At 41.5% G+C, this 17,735-nt stretch overlaps 1 protein-coding gene across 1 annotated transcript in view; it reads left to right on the forward strand.

Annotated features, from left to right (window-relative positions):
* UBXN6 (UBX domain protein 6) overlaps nt 1–17,735 on the forward strand; it is a 278,997-nt gene that overhangs the window by 229,263 nt on the left and 31,999 nt on the right. Inside the window, exon 10 of the mRNA XM_040417750.1 lies at nt 10,421–10,566. Coding sequence (XP_040273684.1) covers nt 10,421–10,566 — 146 coding nt within the window. The remainder of the gene's footprint in view (nt 1–10,420; nt 10,567–17,735) is intronic.

The raw sequence follows: 17,735 nt of genomic DNA on the forward strand, positions 1-17,735 counted from the left end.
CTTTTAAAAATATCCTATTTTGTGGCCGGATTTTTATTTTTGAGGACATTGTCCCAGTTAGTGAGGCTAATGGCCTCTCTTAGTTGGCAAAATTTTGCGTTTTAAAAGTTAGGTATTTTTGTGCCTCCCTGACGAAACACTCTTTTGAATGACATTTGAAAGGTCATTTTATGGTGACTGTTTCCCAGATGTCCCCCAACCTTCTTGTCTGTTGATCGGTTAGGTCTATTGGTTTCCTTTTTTCCTTTATGAGATCTACAGGTTTCAGTTTTCCAGTTTATATACGGATAGTTGAAGTCCCCCCAAATAATAACCTCATTATGATTTGCCATCGCATCTGTTTCCCTTAGTAGTAGATTTTCTGTGGACTCTGTTATATTAGGTGGCTTATAATAAACTCCCATTAGTATTTTATTATTGTTTTTGCTTCCATTTATTTCTACCCATAGTGACTCCACATGTTCATATCCCCCACTTATTTCTTCCGAGAGCGTGGATTTTAGACAGGACCTTACATAAAGACAAACCCCTCTCCAATCTCCAGTTTTCTTGATCCTTTCTAAACAGACTGAACCCTGTACGTTAACTGGCCGGTCATAGTTGTCATCCAGCCATGTCGCCGTTATTCTCACTATATCATAAGTCCTCCTCGGACATTACTTATTCTAGTTCACCAGTTTTATTGGTCAGGCTTCTGCTTTTATTATATATATACAATTAAGAGGTTTTTGGATATTTTTTACCCTACACTTTTCCTTTTGAACTGCTTTAATCCCACTCCCCATTCCTTCCCCAGTTCTATCACATAGCTCCAGGTCACTATCTGCACTATCTTCCCCTCTTATAATGTAATTCCCCTTCCCGCTAGTCCCTAGTTTAAACACTACTACAACATTCTTCTCCCCCAAAACAGCTGCACCTTCCCCATTGAGGTGCAGCCCATCCCTACGATAGAGTCTGTAGCAGACAGAGAAGTCGAGCAATTTAGAACTGGCGCTGGATGCAACGAAGTTATGGAGAGCCTGCGCCTCTTCAAAACTTCGGCTGATCCACCGCCAGCGCAGGGTCTTTTCTAAGACCAACGTCTAAAACGTACCCGTATTAGCATCTGTGTAATTGTACTAACCAGCAGAATAAAGATAACATATCATTGTTCCTGTACAGTATACACCGCAATAATAAAACCCGAAAAGCAATGGCAGAGTTCCTGCCTTTTCTTTATCCTGCATCCTAAAAGGTAAATAAAATGTGATAAAAAATTTGTATGTACCCCAATAATGATGGCAACTCTTCCCCCAAAAAATAATCCCCCACTCAAATGTATGGTTGTCAGAAAATGGCTGTACTGGTACTCCACAGGCTGTTCAAAAGCAACATGGCACCCGTAAAACAAATCAATCAAAATCTGTGCTGCAAAAGCCAAAAGGTGGTGTTTCCCTTCTCAACCCAAACAGCAGCTTACATCCACATTTGTGGCATTTCAGAACCCAGTAACATAGTATATAAGGTCGAAAAAAGACATTTGTCCATCCAGTTCGTCGTGTTATGCTACAAGTTGATCCGTAGGAAGGCAAATAAAAACCCTGTGAGGTAGAAGCCAATTTTCACCACTTAAGGGGAAAAAAAATTCCTTCCCGACTCCAATCAGGCAATCCGAATAACTCCCTGGATCAACGACCCCTCTCTAGTAGCTATAGCCTGTGTAAGAAGGAACAAGGGGCCGTCATTGTCGGAAGATAAGTGTCACCGAGGTTCCTGGCCTCGGTGAGGTAAGAACCGGATTTTCCCTGAAGTGTCAGTTTTGCAGTTGCAGTCTGACACTTCATCTGTTAGTATGGCTGTAAAGCCGATCCGGCCGGTTCTTATTGGGAGCAGCCAAAGAGCAGGGTGGGTGGCTGTTCCCCACGGTTCAAGGCTGGGTTTTGGCTGGGATATAAAAACCCAACCAGCATGTTCAGCTGGTGTGGATTATCCTCTATGACAGAGAAGCTGTGGAGTCTGTGTCTTGGGACCTGTGAATCTGTGCCGTGCTAAATGGCTGAGAGACGCATACTGGGGAAACAGGCCTCTATAGCCTGCTGTGGACTGCGGGTGGAAATCTGCTGACCAGGTGAAGGCTTTTTGCACTGTGGACTGTGTGGTGTGAACAGGCACCAAAACTGAACACCTTTACTTTTGGCTTGTTTTTCCTTATGTGTGAATAAACACTGAACTTTGCTTTACAACCTTGTTTTTGCCTCTGTACTGTGTCCGCTTACCCTGCCTACCAGAGCGAATCCCCACACCTGTAATATTATTACACTTCAGAAATACATCCAGGCCCCTCCTGAACTCTTTTAGTGAACTCACCATCACCACCTCCTCAGACAGAGAGTTCCATAGTCTCACTGCTCTTACCGTAAAGAATCTTTTTCTATGTTTGTGTACAAACCTTCTTTCCTCCAGACGCAGAGGATGTCCCCTCGTCACAGTCACAGTCACAGTCCTGGGGATAAATAGATAATGGGATAGATCTCTGTACTGACCCCTGATATATTTATACATAGTTATTAGATCTCCCTTCACTCGTCTTTTTTCTAAAGTGAATAACCCTAATGTTGATAATCTTTCAGGGTACTGTAGTTGCCCCATTCCAGTTAATACTTTAGTTGCCCTCCTCTGTACTCTCTCCAGCTCTGCTATGTCTGCCTTGTTCACTGGAGCCCAGAACTGTACACAGTACTCCATGTATGATCTGACTAGTGATTTGTAAAGTGGTAGGAATATGTTCTCATCATGGGCATCTATGCCCCTTTCGATGCAACCCAAAGCTTAGTTTGCTGTTCACAAAAATTCCTAGGTCCTTTTCCATGTCAGTGTTACCGAGTGTTTTACCATTTAGTATGTACGGGTTACTTGCAGTATTCCTCATCTGCCACTTACTGTATCTGCCCAAGCCTCCAACCTATCCAGATCCCTCTGTAGTAGTATACTGTCCTCCTCCGTATCAATTACTTTACACAGTTTAGTGTAATCTGCAAAAATGTATATTTTACTGTGCAAGTCTTCTACAAGATCATTAATAAACATATTGAAGAGAATAGGGCCCAATACTGACCCCTGAGGTACCCCACTAGTGACAGTGACCCAATCTGAGTGTGTACCGTTAATAACCACCCTCTGTTTTCTATCATTGAGACAGTTATTTTCCCACATACAAACATTTTCTCCCAGTCCGAGCATTCTCATTTTATATACTAACCTTTTATGTGGTACACTGTCAAATGCTTTGGAGAAGTCCAGATACACGACATCCATTGATTCGCCGCTGTCAAGTCTAGAACTTACCTCCTCATAGAAACTGATTAAATTAGTTTGACATGACCGACCCCTAATGAAGCCATGCTGATATGGTGTTATTTGCTTATTTTTATTGAGGTACTCCAATATAGCATCTCTTACAAAACCTTCAAACAGTTTACCCACGACAGATGTTAAACCTACCGACCTATAGTTTCCGGGCTCTGTTTTTGAACACCTTGAATATTGGCACCACACTTGCTATGCGCCAATCCTGTGGGATATTCCCTGTCAGTATAGAGTCCGCAAATATCAGAAATAAGGGTCTAGTTATGACATTACTTAATTCTCTTAGGATACGGGGGTGTATGCCATCCAGTCCTGGCAATTTGTTTATTTTTATCTTTTTAAGACGCCGCTGTACTTCTTCCTGGTTCAGACAGGGCACTTTTAATGGGGAATTAACTTTTACATTCTGCATTTCATCTGACAGTTTATTTTCTTCAGTGAATACAGTGGAGAAAAAAATATTTAATAGCTTTGCTTTATCCTCAGCGCTCTCTGCAACTCCCCCCTCATTACTCTTTAGAGGGCCGACACCTTCAGATTTATACTTTTTACCATTTATATAATTGAAGAACATTTTAGGGTTAGTTTTGCTCTCTTTGGCAATTAATCTTTCGGTCTCTAGTTTGGCTGCTTTTATTTGCTTTTTACATATAATTTTTTTTTCCTTATAGTTTTTCAGTGCTTCCCCACTACCCTCCAGTAGAATCTAAAAATGTAACCCCTTAACACCCAGCACCGTACATGTGCGACGCAACCGGACGTGACTTAACGCACAGCGCCTGCCCAATCAGCAGCAGGGGTCCAGCAGTCACTGATAGCCGGACCCCTGCTGTATGCGCTGGAATCGGTGAAATCACCGATGCCGGGGCATTAACCCTTGATGTGCCGTGGTCAGCGCTGACCGCGGCACGTGCTATGTCCTTGCAGGGATCGGAGCAGCCATCGGGTCCCCGCGCTGCTGTGACAGGGACCTGATGGCAGGGAAGAAGCCCGATGCCTTCCTTAGGCATCGTGGCTGCCTTACATAACAGTCTGTGAGATCCAGCCCCCTGGATCTTACAGGCAAGCAGGCTGAAGTGTATTACATTCAGTAATACACTTACAGCCAATGCTTTACAATGCAGAAGTATTGTAAAGCATTGTAAAGGGGATCAGACCCCCAAAATTTGAAGTCCCAGAGTGGGACAAAAAATAAAGTGAAAATTTTTGTAAAAAATAGGAAAAAAAAGAAAAGTAGATATATTAGGTATCGCCGCGTTCGTATCGACTGGCTCTATAAAAATATCACATGACCTAACCCCTCAGGTGAACACCGTAAAAAATAAAAACTGTGCTAAAAAAAAATATTTTTTTTTGTCACCTTACATCACTAAGCAACACCAAGCGATCAAAAAGGCGTATTCCCCCCAAAATCATACCAGTCTAACCGTCACCTCATCCCGCAAAAAATGAGCCCCTACCTAAGACAATCACACAAAAATAAAAAATAACAAAATATGACTCTCAGACTATGGAGACACTAAAACATGATTTTTTTTTGTTTCAAAAATGCTTTTATTGTGTAAAACTTAACTAAAAAAAATTATACATATTAGGTATCGCCGCATGCGTAAGAACCTGCTCTATAAAAATATCACATGAACTAACCCCTCAGGTGAATACCATTTAAAAAAGGTGTAAAAAAAGCAATTTTTTGTTACCTTGCCTCACAAAAAGTGTAACATAGAGCAACCAAAAATCATATCTACCCTAAAATAGTACGAACAAAACTGCCACCTTTTCTGTAGTTTCAAAAATGGGGTATTTTTTGGGAGTTTCTACTCTAGGGGTGCATCAGGGGGTCTTCAAATGTGACATGGCAGCTTAGGGTACTTTCACACTAGCGTTTTTCTTTTCCGGCATAGAGTTCCGTCACAGGGGCTCTTTTCCGGAAAATAATTGATCTTGCATATCCCCATGCATTCTGAATGGAGAGTAATCCGTTCAGGATGCATCAGGATGCTACGGTTTTATATCCGGCGAAAAAAGCTTGCCTGAATGCCGGATCCAGCATTTTTCCCTATAGGAATGTATTAGTGCTGGATCCAGCATTCAAAATACTAGAATGCCGGATCCGTTCTTCCGGTCTGCGTATGCGCAATTTGAAAAAAATACAAGACGGATCCGTCTGTTTGCATGACAAGCGGAGAGACGGATCTGTTCTTGCAATGTTTTTGTGAGACGGATCCGCATCCAGATGCGTCTCACAAATGCTTTCAGTCACATTCAGATCGGCGGATCCGGCGGGCAGTTTCCACATTGGAACTGCTTGCCGGATCACACTGCCACAAGTATGAAAATAGCCTTAAAATGATCCCAGTAAAATCTTCCTTCCAAAAACCATATGGCGTTCCTTTCCTTCTGCGCAATACCGTGTGCCCGTACAGCAGTTTTCAACCACATATGGGGTGTTTCTGTAAACTACAGAATCAGGGCAATAAATATTGAGGGTTTTTTTGGCTGTTAACACTTGCTTTGTTACTGGAAAAGATAAATTAAAATGGAAAATCTGCCAAAAAAGTGAAATTCTGAAATTTAATCTCCATTTTCCATTAATTCTTGTGGAACACCTAAAGGGTTAACAAAGTTTGTAAAATCAGTTTTGAATACCTTGAGGGGTGTAGTTTCTAAAATTGGGTAATTTTTGGGTGGTTTCTATTATTTAAGCCTCACAAAGTGACTTCAGACCTGAAGTGGTCCTTAATAAGTGGGTTTTGGAAATTTTCTGAAATATTTCAAGATTTGCTTCTAAACTTCTAAGCCTTGTAACATCCCCAAAAGATAAAATGGCATGCACAAAATAATCCAAACATGAAGTAGACATATGGGGAATGTAAAGTAATAACTATTTTTGGAGTTCTTACTATCTATTATAAAAGTAGAGGAATTTAAATTTGCAAATTTTCCCAATTTATGGTAATTTTTTTATTTTTTATTTAATAAATAAAAATGAAATTTTTTGACTCAATTTTCAAATTTACCACTCTCATGAAGTACAATATGTGACAAGAAAACAATCTCAGAATGGCCTGGATAAGTAAGAGTTTAAAAGTTATTACGACATAAAGTGACACATGGTGTCACAGGGCAGAAAGGTGAAAAATGACTTGGTCCTGAAAGGGTTAAAGGGTGTGGTGTGTCTCAGATTGCACAAGCTGGGCACTAAAATGGCATTTTTAATTTCGCATCGTCCTCTGATCATTAATTTATGCTAAACACCTTTGGTGTCAATATGCTTACTCCACCCCTTCATAAAAGTAATTTCAGGTGTGTTGTTTCCAAAATGGGGTCACTTATAGGAGGATTACACTGTATGGGTACCTCAGGGGCTCTGCAAATGTGATGAGCACTGAAAAATCACTCCAGCAAAATCAGCACTCCAAAAGCTAAATGGTGCTCCTTCCCTTCTGAGACCACTTACCCATATGGCAGCTTACGTCCACAATTATGACATTTCCGTACCTAGTAGAACCTGCCCAATAAATTATTATTATTATTTTTTTTATTAACATTTTCAAAATACAATAGCATGCACGATAGCCAATCAAAGGTTTGTTGTAACAAGGCATGTGATCAGTATTTGGCGCAGAAATAAAGGATATTTTAGGTATCATTCAATAAACAAAAATATCACTGCACCCAAGGAATGGAATGGTGGTTTCCACAATAGGGGTCACATTTTGGGGGTATGTACTGTAGGGATACTTCAGGGTCTCTTCAAATGGGACATGGTGCCTGAAAATAATTCTAGCAAAATCTGCCCTCCAAAAGCATATGGAGCTCTTTCCCTTCTGAGTCCTGTGGCGTACCCACATAGCATTAGAAGAGACCCATATGAGGTGTTTCCATTTTCAGTAGACCTTGTGTAAATTGTGGGCTATTTTTTTCTCCTGTTAGCTCTTCTGACAATGTAAAATTGGGGCCTAAAACAACATTTTATTGGAAAAAATTTCATTTTTCATTTTCACAGCCAAGTTTCAAAATTTTATGAAATACCTGTGGGTTACAACACCCTTCAGTAAATTCTTTGAGCTGTATATTTTCCAAAATGGGGCCACCTTTTGGGTGTTTCTACTCTATGGGTACCTCAGGGCCTCTTCTAATTTGACATGGCACCAAAAAACTTTCTTCTCATCCCTGCAGTGTGCCCAAACAGCAGTTAACGACCACACATGGGGTGTTGCCATGTTCAGGAGAAAATTCTTTTTATCCTTTGTTAACCCCTCTGAAAATGAAAAATGGGGGAACTTATTTAACATTTTATTGGAATAGATAGCTTTTTTATGTTCACAGCCCAAGTGTTTCTTAATTCTATGAAATGCCTGTGGGGTTAAAACAGTCAGTACACCCCTCAATAAATTCCTTAAGGGCTCTAATTTTCTAAATGGGGTCACTTCTTGGGGGTTTTCATAGTAGGTGTACCCCAGGGTCTCTTCAAATGTGACATGGTGCCCAAAAAACGTCCTATTAAAATCTGTCCTCAAAATATATGCCAAAGCTGATACACAAAGATGGTGGTGTTATAGCAAATATTCCTCTAAACCAATTATTGTCTAAACTTCAAGAGGAAATTGAATAATTAAAACATAATTTTTACTGCTTCATCGTTAAAATATAGAGGTGTAATAATTTTACATAAATTGGTGAGAAAAATATAAAATAAAACAAAAATAACTCAGAGAAATACAAAGGCCTGATTGGCAATAAGGGTAGTTCTTACTAACTCATATAGAAATGGTGTATTTCTACTAGTTCCAATGTACTTTTCGTCCTTGTTTAAGTTGCATCATCCAAAGGGTAGGGGCGAGAACTCCACTGTTTACATGAATATTGGCGGGACATAAGCTAGTGCAATGAGCAGAACACTGGTACAGTGGGTCAGCTATGCAGTGGGTCAGGATATATGTGTAGTAGTTTGTGACGCCAATTGCAGCTTGCGCAGGTACTGTGGCAGGGCCCTTTAAGATGTTATAACTCACGTACCAGGTGAGGAATGCCAGACGGGGATAATGTCTCTGTGTAGTAGGTATTGTGTCAACGGTGTCTCCTACCTTGGTACGGCTGGACTCCTGGATCCTGGCTCACTTGCAATAAATTGAGTGTGGTCAGTAGGAGTAATTGAGGAATGAATGAGATCCAAACAGGGAATATATTCCAACTTGTCTTTACTTAATGATTGGCAGCTTTGATCCATACAAGTTACAGCATAAGTCTTGGTTCCCAGCAGGTATTGGAAATATGTGGCAGGAATCTATATATATTCTGCTTCTTAACATATGCCTAGTGAATCTGGCAGGTATCTGTCTTCTGCTCTGTCTGTAGTCTGCTTGGTATGGGCCTGACTAGCTAAGGAGGTATTTGGCTTCTCCTGGTCTTTGGATAAGTACTCACAGGACTGCTCGCAGGGTATGATGGCTTCCTGGAGATCTGTAGTCTTGGAGGTGCTGCTTGCTTGTCAACCAGCTGAGGTAGAGGACTCAGGCTGGGAAGAGTGATCTTGGCCTCAGCCGAGGCTCGATCCTGTCTTGGGATCCCTGTTTCAGGGAGCTCCTACTAACACAGCCTTCCCCAAAGAGGGGGCTGGTACACACTAGAACTTTCCTTCCTCCCCATGAGGTAGGATGTGGGAACCTTCCACTCCTCCTCAGAAAGGGGGGAGCTATACTGGCTATGGACTGCTAAACATATTGCTGGTGTACAAGGAAATTACACCAAATACATAATACAGGCCTGGAAATACATATAATGGAAATGCACAGTTAGATTACACAAGGTGACAATACACATATACACCTGACATTATTGTAGCGGGGAAACAGAAGTTTAGTGACATACTTCAGGATGTTACACTAGCTTGCCCTCAAAAGAACATAAATGGGATGGGGCTATAAATCCCTGCCTGTCAAATACAGAGCACCAGCCCTGATAGGGGCGACCCCATCAGGAACCTGTCCCTAGGGTGGCCGTGTCCCTACAAATGTCACTCACTTCTGTCCCAACATGACATGTTTCGTCTCAATCAAGGACTCATCGGGGGATTTATGAGTGAAAAAGAGAATATATAAGGAGGCCACCTTTTTGAGATAGGGGAACAGGGTTCTTTGGATATGTAGCCCTGTTTCTCCCTTCTTATAGAAAGCCTACACTGGCTAGCTTTTTTCTCAGTAGTGATCTATTCTCAGTCCCCCATTTTTGAGATTAATAGGGGGATTGTGTAGACTACATTGGGATAGATTATATTTATTTATTTTTGTCCTTACTGCCTTATATATTTGGTTGTTCACTCATATACCCCTTATGAGTCCTTGATTGATAAAATCTGCCCTCCCAAAACCATATGGCACTCCTTCCCTTCTGTTCCCTGCTGTGTGACCTTATAGCAACTTATGACCACATATTGAGTGTTTTTGTAAACTGCAGAATCAGAGTAATAAATATTGAGGTTTGTTTTGCTGTTAACCCTGCTTTTTCCGCAGTCTTATGGCATTTAACTCCTTCAGCCACTGTGAAGTGCTTGTTTGTCACAGTGGCTGAGGGAATGTATGGAGCAGGCCGCTGCACTGAGCCTGTTCCATACACAGTGGGTGCTGGCTGTATAATACGGACGTTCTATTATTATTTTTTTTGCGGAACAGAAATACGGAAATGGGATGCACACAGAGTAACTTCCTTTTTTTGGCGAACCCATTAGTTCCGCATACGGTACGCAATAAAAAACCGAACATAGATGGTAAGAAAATACGTTCATGTGCATAAGCCCTAAAGGGACGATATTACAGCAGCGTTCCTCCCTGACAATTTGGTGATTGCTAGCGGAGATACCACTGCATTTACATGCAGCGATCTTCTCCAGGGTATGTGGAGGAGCGATCGCTAATGCCATAGCTCTTCCCCATAGGGACTCGTTATTGATAATCTGTGCTTTTCTCGGTCCAAGGGACCTTTAGTGAATGTTTATGAGAGATTCAGAAGCAGCGAAAATGTCCATGTTACTAGTATTAAGCCTTTGCTTTGCTTTTTTCTGCAATTTTAGGCCTATTCTATGCTGAAGAGCAGTTGTCTGTTTTGGTTGATTTTATTCGCCAATATCTGCAGAATGACTGGCTTCCATTTGAACTTATTGGTTCCTGTGGCCAAAAGTTGAAAGATGAACAGGTTACATTTAATGAATGTGGTTTGGTGAGTAATAACATATTTCTGTTGCAAAATGTAATGTTTATTGTAGTGTGTAACATTTTTAGCAATTAAGTATTATTTGTTTGTGAAGCTGATACCTGTCAGATTGTAGTTACTGCTTTCAACAGCAGCTCATGCTTTCTATAATAAATATAATTTGCTCCTATAAGTAATATGGTGAGGGTATATCTCCCCTAAGTCTTTAGGCCTTTTTATGTTATCTGTGGGGACGGCTCAACAGAAAATGAACACTGCTAAAGCAGATGTCCGTCTGTAATGCAATGAGATAAAGGGAATATCTCCCCTAATATGCCTGGGGCCCTGTTATGCTTTGTGGAGATGTCCCCAGGGAAATAGGACGGTGCTACAAAGAATTGTCGCCAGAAAAAATTCTGACGGAAGTACTTCCATATGATGTCCCTTCAACATCAAGAGATCTTACTTTTTTCTGAGGGAGAGGCACCCTCCTGCACCTAACAGCTGATTCTACGTGGCTGCCTGACGAACAAATAGGAGCATATTTGGCCAAGACATCAGTGGAAGAGCATGCACCCAGTCAAGCAGTCATGTGAGCACAGCCTAGATTTCAGAATCGGTAGTTGAGAAACAATTTTCCTACCACAGGTTGTATGAAAGCTAGAATTTTGTCAAAGCCTAAGAGAACCCCTTTAAAGGGCATCTGTCAGCAGATTTGTACCTATGAAACTGGCTAACCTGTTACATGTGCGCTTGGCATCTGAAGACATCTGTGTTGGTCCCATATTGATAATGTGCCCCTGTTGCTGAGAAGAATTGTGTTTTAATATATGTAAGTAAGCCTCTAGGAGCAACGAGGGTGTTGCTGTTACACCTAGGGACTCTGCTCTCTCTGCAACTGCCAAGGCAACACAGATGCCTTCAGCTGCCAAGCGCATATGCAAAAGGTCAGCCAGTTTCATAAGTACAAATCTGCTGACAAATGTCCTTTAACCCCTTAAGGCCCTGCGCCGTACATGTACGGTGCAGATGTCCGTGACTTAAGGACCAGCGCCATACATGTACGGCGCTGTGATCGGGCAGGTGCAGGAGTTGCGCCCAACCGAGGGGTCCGGCAGGGGTCCGGCAGTCACTGATAGCCGGACCACTGCTGCATGCGCCGGCATCGGTGAAATCACCGATGCCGGGGCATTAACCTTTGATGGGCCGCGGTCAGCGCTGACCGCGGCACGTGCGATGTGTGGAGGGAGAGAGCAGTCATCGGGTTCCCACACTGCTGTGACGGAGACCCGATGGCAGGGAAGGCAGCCCGATGCCTTCCTTAGGCATCGTGGCTGCCTTCCAGGAGAGACTGTGAGATTTAGCCCCCTGGATCTCACTGGCAGGTAGGCTGTAAGTGTATTACAGTCTGTAATACACTTACAGACAACGCATAACAATACAGAAGTACAGATGTAGTAGAGTTAACACTCATGCTTTATGAGTTGTGTTATCTTAAATGCGTTAAGCAAACACCTTTAATTGCTTTTCAATGGCTTTTGTTTCAAGATAACACGATGAGTTAAGAAATTTGAGTTAAGAGTTTTAACCCTGCTACATTTGTATTGTGATGCATTGTAAAAGGGATCACACTCCCAAAAGTTGAAGTCCCAGAGTGGGATGCAAAATAAAGTGAAAAAAAAAAAAAAGTTTAATAATAAAGCTTTGCAAAAAAAAAAGTTTCAATAAAAAAAGCGTCCTTTTCCCAAAATAAAGTAAAAAAAGATCATTAAAAAATAGAGAAAAACAGAAAAGTAGACATTAAGTATCGCTGCGTCCGTATCGACCGGCTCTATAGAAATATTACATGACCTAACCCCTCAAGTGAACATCGTCAATTTTTTTAAATAAAAACTGTGCTAAAAAAATATCTTTTTTGTCACCTTACATCACTAAAAGTGCAACACCAAGCTATCAAAAAGGCATATGCCCACCAAAATAGTACCAATCGAACCGTCACCTCATCCCGTAAAAAATTAAATGATACCCTACCTAAGACAATCGCCCAAAAAATAAAAATAAAACTATGGCTCTCAGACTTTTTGGTTTAAAAAATGCTGTTATTGTGTAAAACTTAAAGGGAACCTGTCACTTGGAAAACACATATTAAACCAACCACAGTGCCTTAAAGTATCCCCCAGTGTGTTGCTAATCATGATTTTCTTTCCTCATTTTGTTTCCTCATATTTGTTAAAATCGCAGTTTTAATGTCTGTTGGCACCTTCTCCAAGTCAGGCTTAAAGTCAAGGGGGCAGCGGCCTCCTTGCTTCAAGGCACGATAAGCCCGCCCCTTACCCCTCCTCTCTACATTGTGATGGACATCTTGCCGTGATGCTGGGACCGCGCTGTAACAGGCAGCGCACGGAGCATGTGCGAGAAGAGCGCATCACGGCAAGATGTCCATCACAATGTAGAGAGGAGGGGTAAGGGGTGGGCTTATCGTGCCTTGAAGCAAGGAGGCCGCTGCCCCCTTGACTTCAAGCCTGACTTGGAGAAGGTGCCAGCAGACATTAAAACTGCGATTTTAACAAATATGAGGATCCCGGCTCCGAATCCCTCACTCACCGCCTTCATTTTGCAGACTGCGCATGCGCCGTTCAGTTCCATCGCGCTTGCGCCCGGCCCTCGCTTCTCGTCTTTAGCGTGAACGTGATCACTGGCTTGCGTTCTCCAGCGCCTGAACAAATATGAGGAGACAGAATGAGGAAAGAAAATCAAGATTAGCAACACACTGGGGGATACTTTAAGATACTGTGGTTGGTTTAATATGTGTTTTCCAGGTGACAGGCTCCCTTTAAGTTTTACACAATAACAGCATTTTTCAAACCAAAATTTTAATTTTTTTTTTATACATATTAGTTATTGCCGCGTCCGTAACAACCTGCTCTATAAAAATACCACACGACCTAACCCCTCAGGTGAACACCGTAAAAAATAAATTAAAAAAACGGTGTCAAAAAAGCCATTTACTGTCACCTTACATCACAAAAAGTGTAATAGCAAGCGATCAAAAAGTCATATGCACCCAAAAAAATTGCCAACATCCGTCATCTCATCCCGCAAAAATATCCTACCTAAGACAATCGCCCAAAAAATAAAAAACTATGGCTCTCAGACTATGGAGACACTAAAATTATAATTTTTTTGTTTCAAAAATTATATTATTGTGTAAAACAGGCATCCTCAAACTGCGGCCCTCCAGCTGTTGCAAAACTACAACTCCCAGCATGCCCGAACAGCCTACAGCTAACAGCCTATAGCAGTGCATTGTGGGAGTTGTAGTTTTACAACAGCTGGAGGGCCGCAGTTTGAGGATGCCTGGTGTAAAACTTAAATAAATAAATAAAAAGTTAACATATTAGGTATCCCCACGTCTGTAAGACCGTGCTGTATAAAAATATCACATGACCTAACCCCTCAGGTGAACACCGTAAAAAACATGAAATAAAATGTGTCAAAAGCAATTTTTTGTCACCTTACATCACAAAAAGTGCATTACCAAGCGATCAAAAAGTCATACACACCCCACAATAGTACCAATCAAACCGACATCTCGTACCCAAAAAATGAGCCCCTACATAAAACAGTCTCCCAAAACAATAAAATGTGGACACACTAAAAAAATATATTTTTTCAAAAGGTCATATTTGGTATTGTCGCGTCCATAACAACCTATTCTATGAAAATACCACATGATCTAACCTGTCGGATGAACGTTGTAATTAACAAAAAAAAATTAACGGTGCCAAAACTGCTATTTTTTGTTACCTTGCCTCACAAAAAGTGTAATATAGAGCAACCAAAAATCATATGTACCCTAAAATAGTACCAACAAAACTATTAACATAGTACATAAGGCCTAAAAAAGACATTTGTCCATCCAGTTCGGCCTGTCATCCTGCAAGTTGATCCAGAGGAAGGCAAAAAAATAACCTGTGAGGTAGAAGCCAATTTTCCCCACTTTAGGGGAATAAAGAATTCCTTCCCGACTCCAATCAGGCAATCAGACTAACTCCCTGGATCAACGACCCCTCTCTAGTAACTATAGCCTTTAATATTAATACGCTCCATAAATACATCCAGGCCCCTCTTGAATTCCTTTATTGTACTCACCATCACTACCTCCTCAGGCAGAGAGTTCCATAGTCTCACTGCTCTTACCGTAAAGAATCCTTTTCTATGTTTGTGTACAAACCTTCTTTCCTCCAGATGCAGAGAATGTCCCCTCGTCACAGTCACAGTCCTGGGGATAAACAGATGATGGGATAGATCTCTGTACTGACCCCTGATATATTTATGCATAGTAATTAGATCTCCCCTCAGTCGTCTTTTTTCTAAAGTGAATAACCCTAATTTTGATAATCTTTCAGGGTACTGTAGTTGCCCCATTCCAGTTATTACTTTAGTTGCCCTCCTCTGGACCCTCTCCAGCTCTGCTATGTCTGCCTTTTTCACAGGACAACTGCCACCTTATCCCGTAGTTTTCAAAATGGGGTCACATTTTTGGAGTTTCTACTCTAGGAGTGCATCAGGGGGTCTTCAAATGTAGCATGCCAGCTTAAAATTATCCCAGTGAAATCTGCCTTCCAAAAACCATATGGCGTTCCTTTCCTTCTGCGCCCTGCCGTGTGCCCGTACAGCAGTTTACGACCACATATGGGGTGTTTCTATAAACTACAGAATCAGGGCAATAAAAATTTTGTTTGGCTGTTAACCCTTGCCTTGTTACTGGAAAAAATGGATAAAAATGGAAAATCTGCCAAAAAGCATTTTCCATTAATTCTTGTAGAACACCTAAAGGGTTAACAAAGTTTGTCAAATCAGTTTTCAGTACTTTGAGGGGTCTAGTTTCTAAAATGGAGTCATTTCTGGGTGGTTTCTATTATGTAAGCCTCACAAAGTGACTTCAGACCTGAACTGGTCCTTAAAAAGTAGGTTTTGGAAATTTTCAGAAAAATTTCAAGATTTGCTTCTAAACTTCTAAGCCTTCTAGCGTCCCCAAAAAATACAATGGCATTTACAAAATGATCCAAACATGAAGTAGACATATGGGGAATGTAAAGTAGTAACTATTTTTGGAGGTATTACTATCTATTATAAAAGTAGAAAAATTGAAATGTGCTAATTTGGTAATTTTTAATAAATAAAAAAAAATATTTGATTCAATTTTACCACTGTCATGAAGTACAATATGTGACGAGAAAAAATAGTATTAAAGTGCCAACATATTCTTCAGCACAATATAATAGTTTACAGGGTACAATACAGCGTAATTACAATATAGAATGTAAAAGAGTGTGTCCTGTTCATCATCTTGCCCTACTTTCATCTGTGAAGCGCACTGACAGAATGATTCTTCTTGGTGAATTTAATGCGAGAGTGGGATCCGATCACTCCACCTGGCAAAAACGGAATCAGGCACATGTAACAGCAATGGTTTGTTGCTTTTGAAAACATGTGTTGCTCATGACTTGGTCAGTAATAATACCATCTTCCATCTACCTACTCACAAAAAGATGTCCTGGATGCACCCACGCTTCAAGCACTGGCATCTAATTGATTATATCATAGTGCGGAGGAAAGACATACAGGATGTATGAAGTGGGGGGAAAATAGCAGTGTGTCTTATGGGGCAAATGCTGCGGCCGTCGGATGTATTGGCTGAGAGGGAGGAGGGGCTGGGGGCCGGCATCTGGTTCTGTAATGGCAGCAGGGCCCGGTGCAGTCACTGTGTATTCTTCTACACCGGGCCCCGCTCACAGTAGTATCATCATATTTAACTTGTAGGTATTGTTAAACTATTCAAATATCATCTGAAATCCAGCGCTTTACTTACTACCAACTTCATAGCAGTTAGGAGGCCGGGCGCTCGCAGTGTGACTCACTACGTCACGCGCCTGCTCCGCCCATTTTATGAATGAAGCAGGTGACTACACCGGGCTCCGCTGCAATTACAAAACCAGATGCCGGCCCCCATTCCCTACACAGGGACACTGTTATGGGGGAATCTGTGGATGACACATTAGATAAGATGCTATATATCTATCATCCACAGATCCCCCATAGCAGTGTCATGCCATCCACAGATTCCCCCATAACAGTGCAATCCACAGATGCCCCCATAATGATCCCCCATAACAGTGCCATCCACATATGCCCCCATAGCAGTGCCATTCACATATGCCCCCATAGCAGTGCCATCCACAGATGCCCCCATAACAGTGCCATCCACAGATGCCCCCATAACAGTGCCATCCACAGATGCCCCCATAACAGTGCCATCCACAGATGCCCCCATGACAGTGCCATCCACAGATTCCCCATAATAGTGTCATCCACAGACCATTAGTTCAAAAGCACACCTTTTGGTTCCAATTTTTTTTTTCTTATTTTCCTCCTCAAAAACCTCTTATGGGCCGGTGCGTCTTATAGAGCGAAAAATACGGTAAGAATCTTGCAGCATTTTTTTCATCTCCCCAACTCCGACCCTTATTCTATGGGTCAGTATGATTATGACGATAATGTAAGTTTAACACTTTTTGTTCTACTACTTTCACACAATAAAAATAATATTGTGTAAGTATAAAATGGCAAGAAGTTTAAACTTAACTCCAGAGAAGAGAGGTAACTATAAAAGCTACAATTTCTCGGGAAATTGTGTGAAGTGTTCTTACCTTCAACAGTAGTCTACAACTGGAGTGGGCGGAGTAACTGGGTGGAGTGGCTTGAGTAACTTGTGTGGTTTGAGTGGCTGGAGTAACTGTGGAAAGGTTGGACTAGGCAGAGTAACTGTGTGGTGTTTGTTTGGAGTGAGTAAACATAGTAAACGTTACACTAACCAATTGATTGATCAGATTTAAAAAGTGTACATGGCCAGCTTGATAGAGTGAGAAATGCATTTCAAATTTTATTTATCTAAATAGCACATTTAATTGCAATGTTGTTGCCCAAAGTGCTTCACAGTTACATTCCATACATTTATAAAAACATTAGCAGCCGATTTGTGTAGGTGGGCTTGAAAATGAGGGAGTGGCAACTCACTCTACAGCAACTTGCAGTTGGAGCAGTTTGTTTTTGAACTTGCCCAGCCGCGCCCCAACTGTCGTTTCCAAGTGCCGCCCAGCTCATTAGTATTCACTGCACTGGGCGGCTTTTTT

The sequence above is a fragment of the Bufo bufo genome, chromosome 2, assembly GCF_905171765.1.
Source record: "Bufo bufo chromosome 2, aBufBuf1.1, whole genome shotgun sequence".
Lineage (NCBI taxonomy): Eukaryota > Metazoa > Chordata > Amphibia > Anura > Bufonidae > Bufo > Bufo bufo.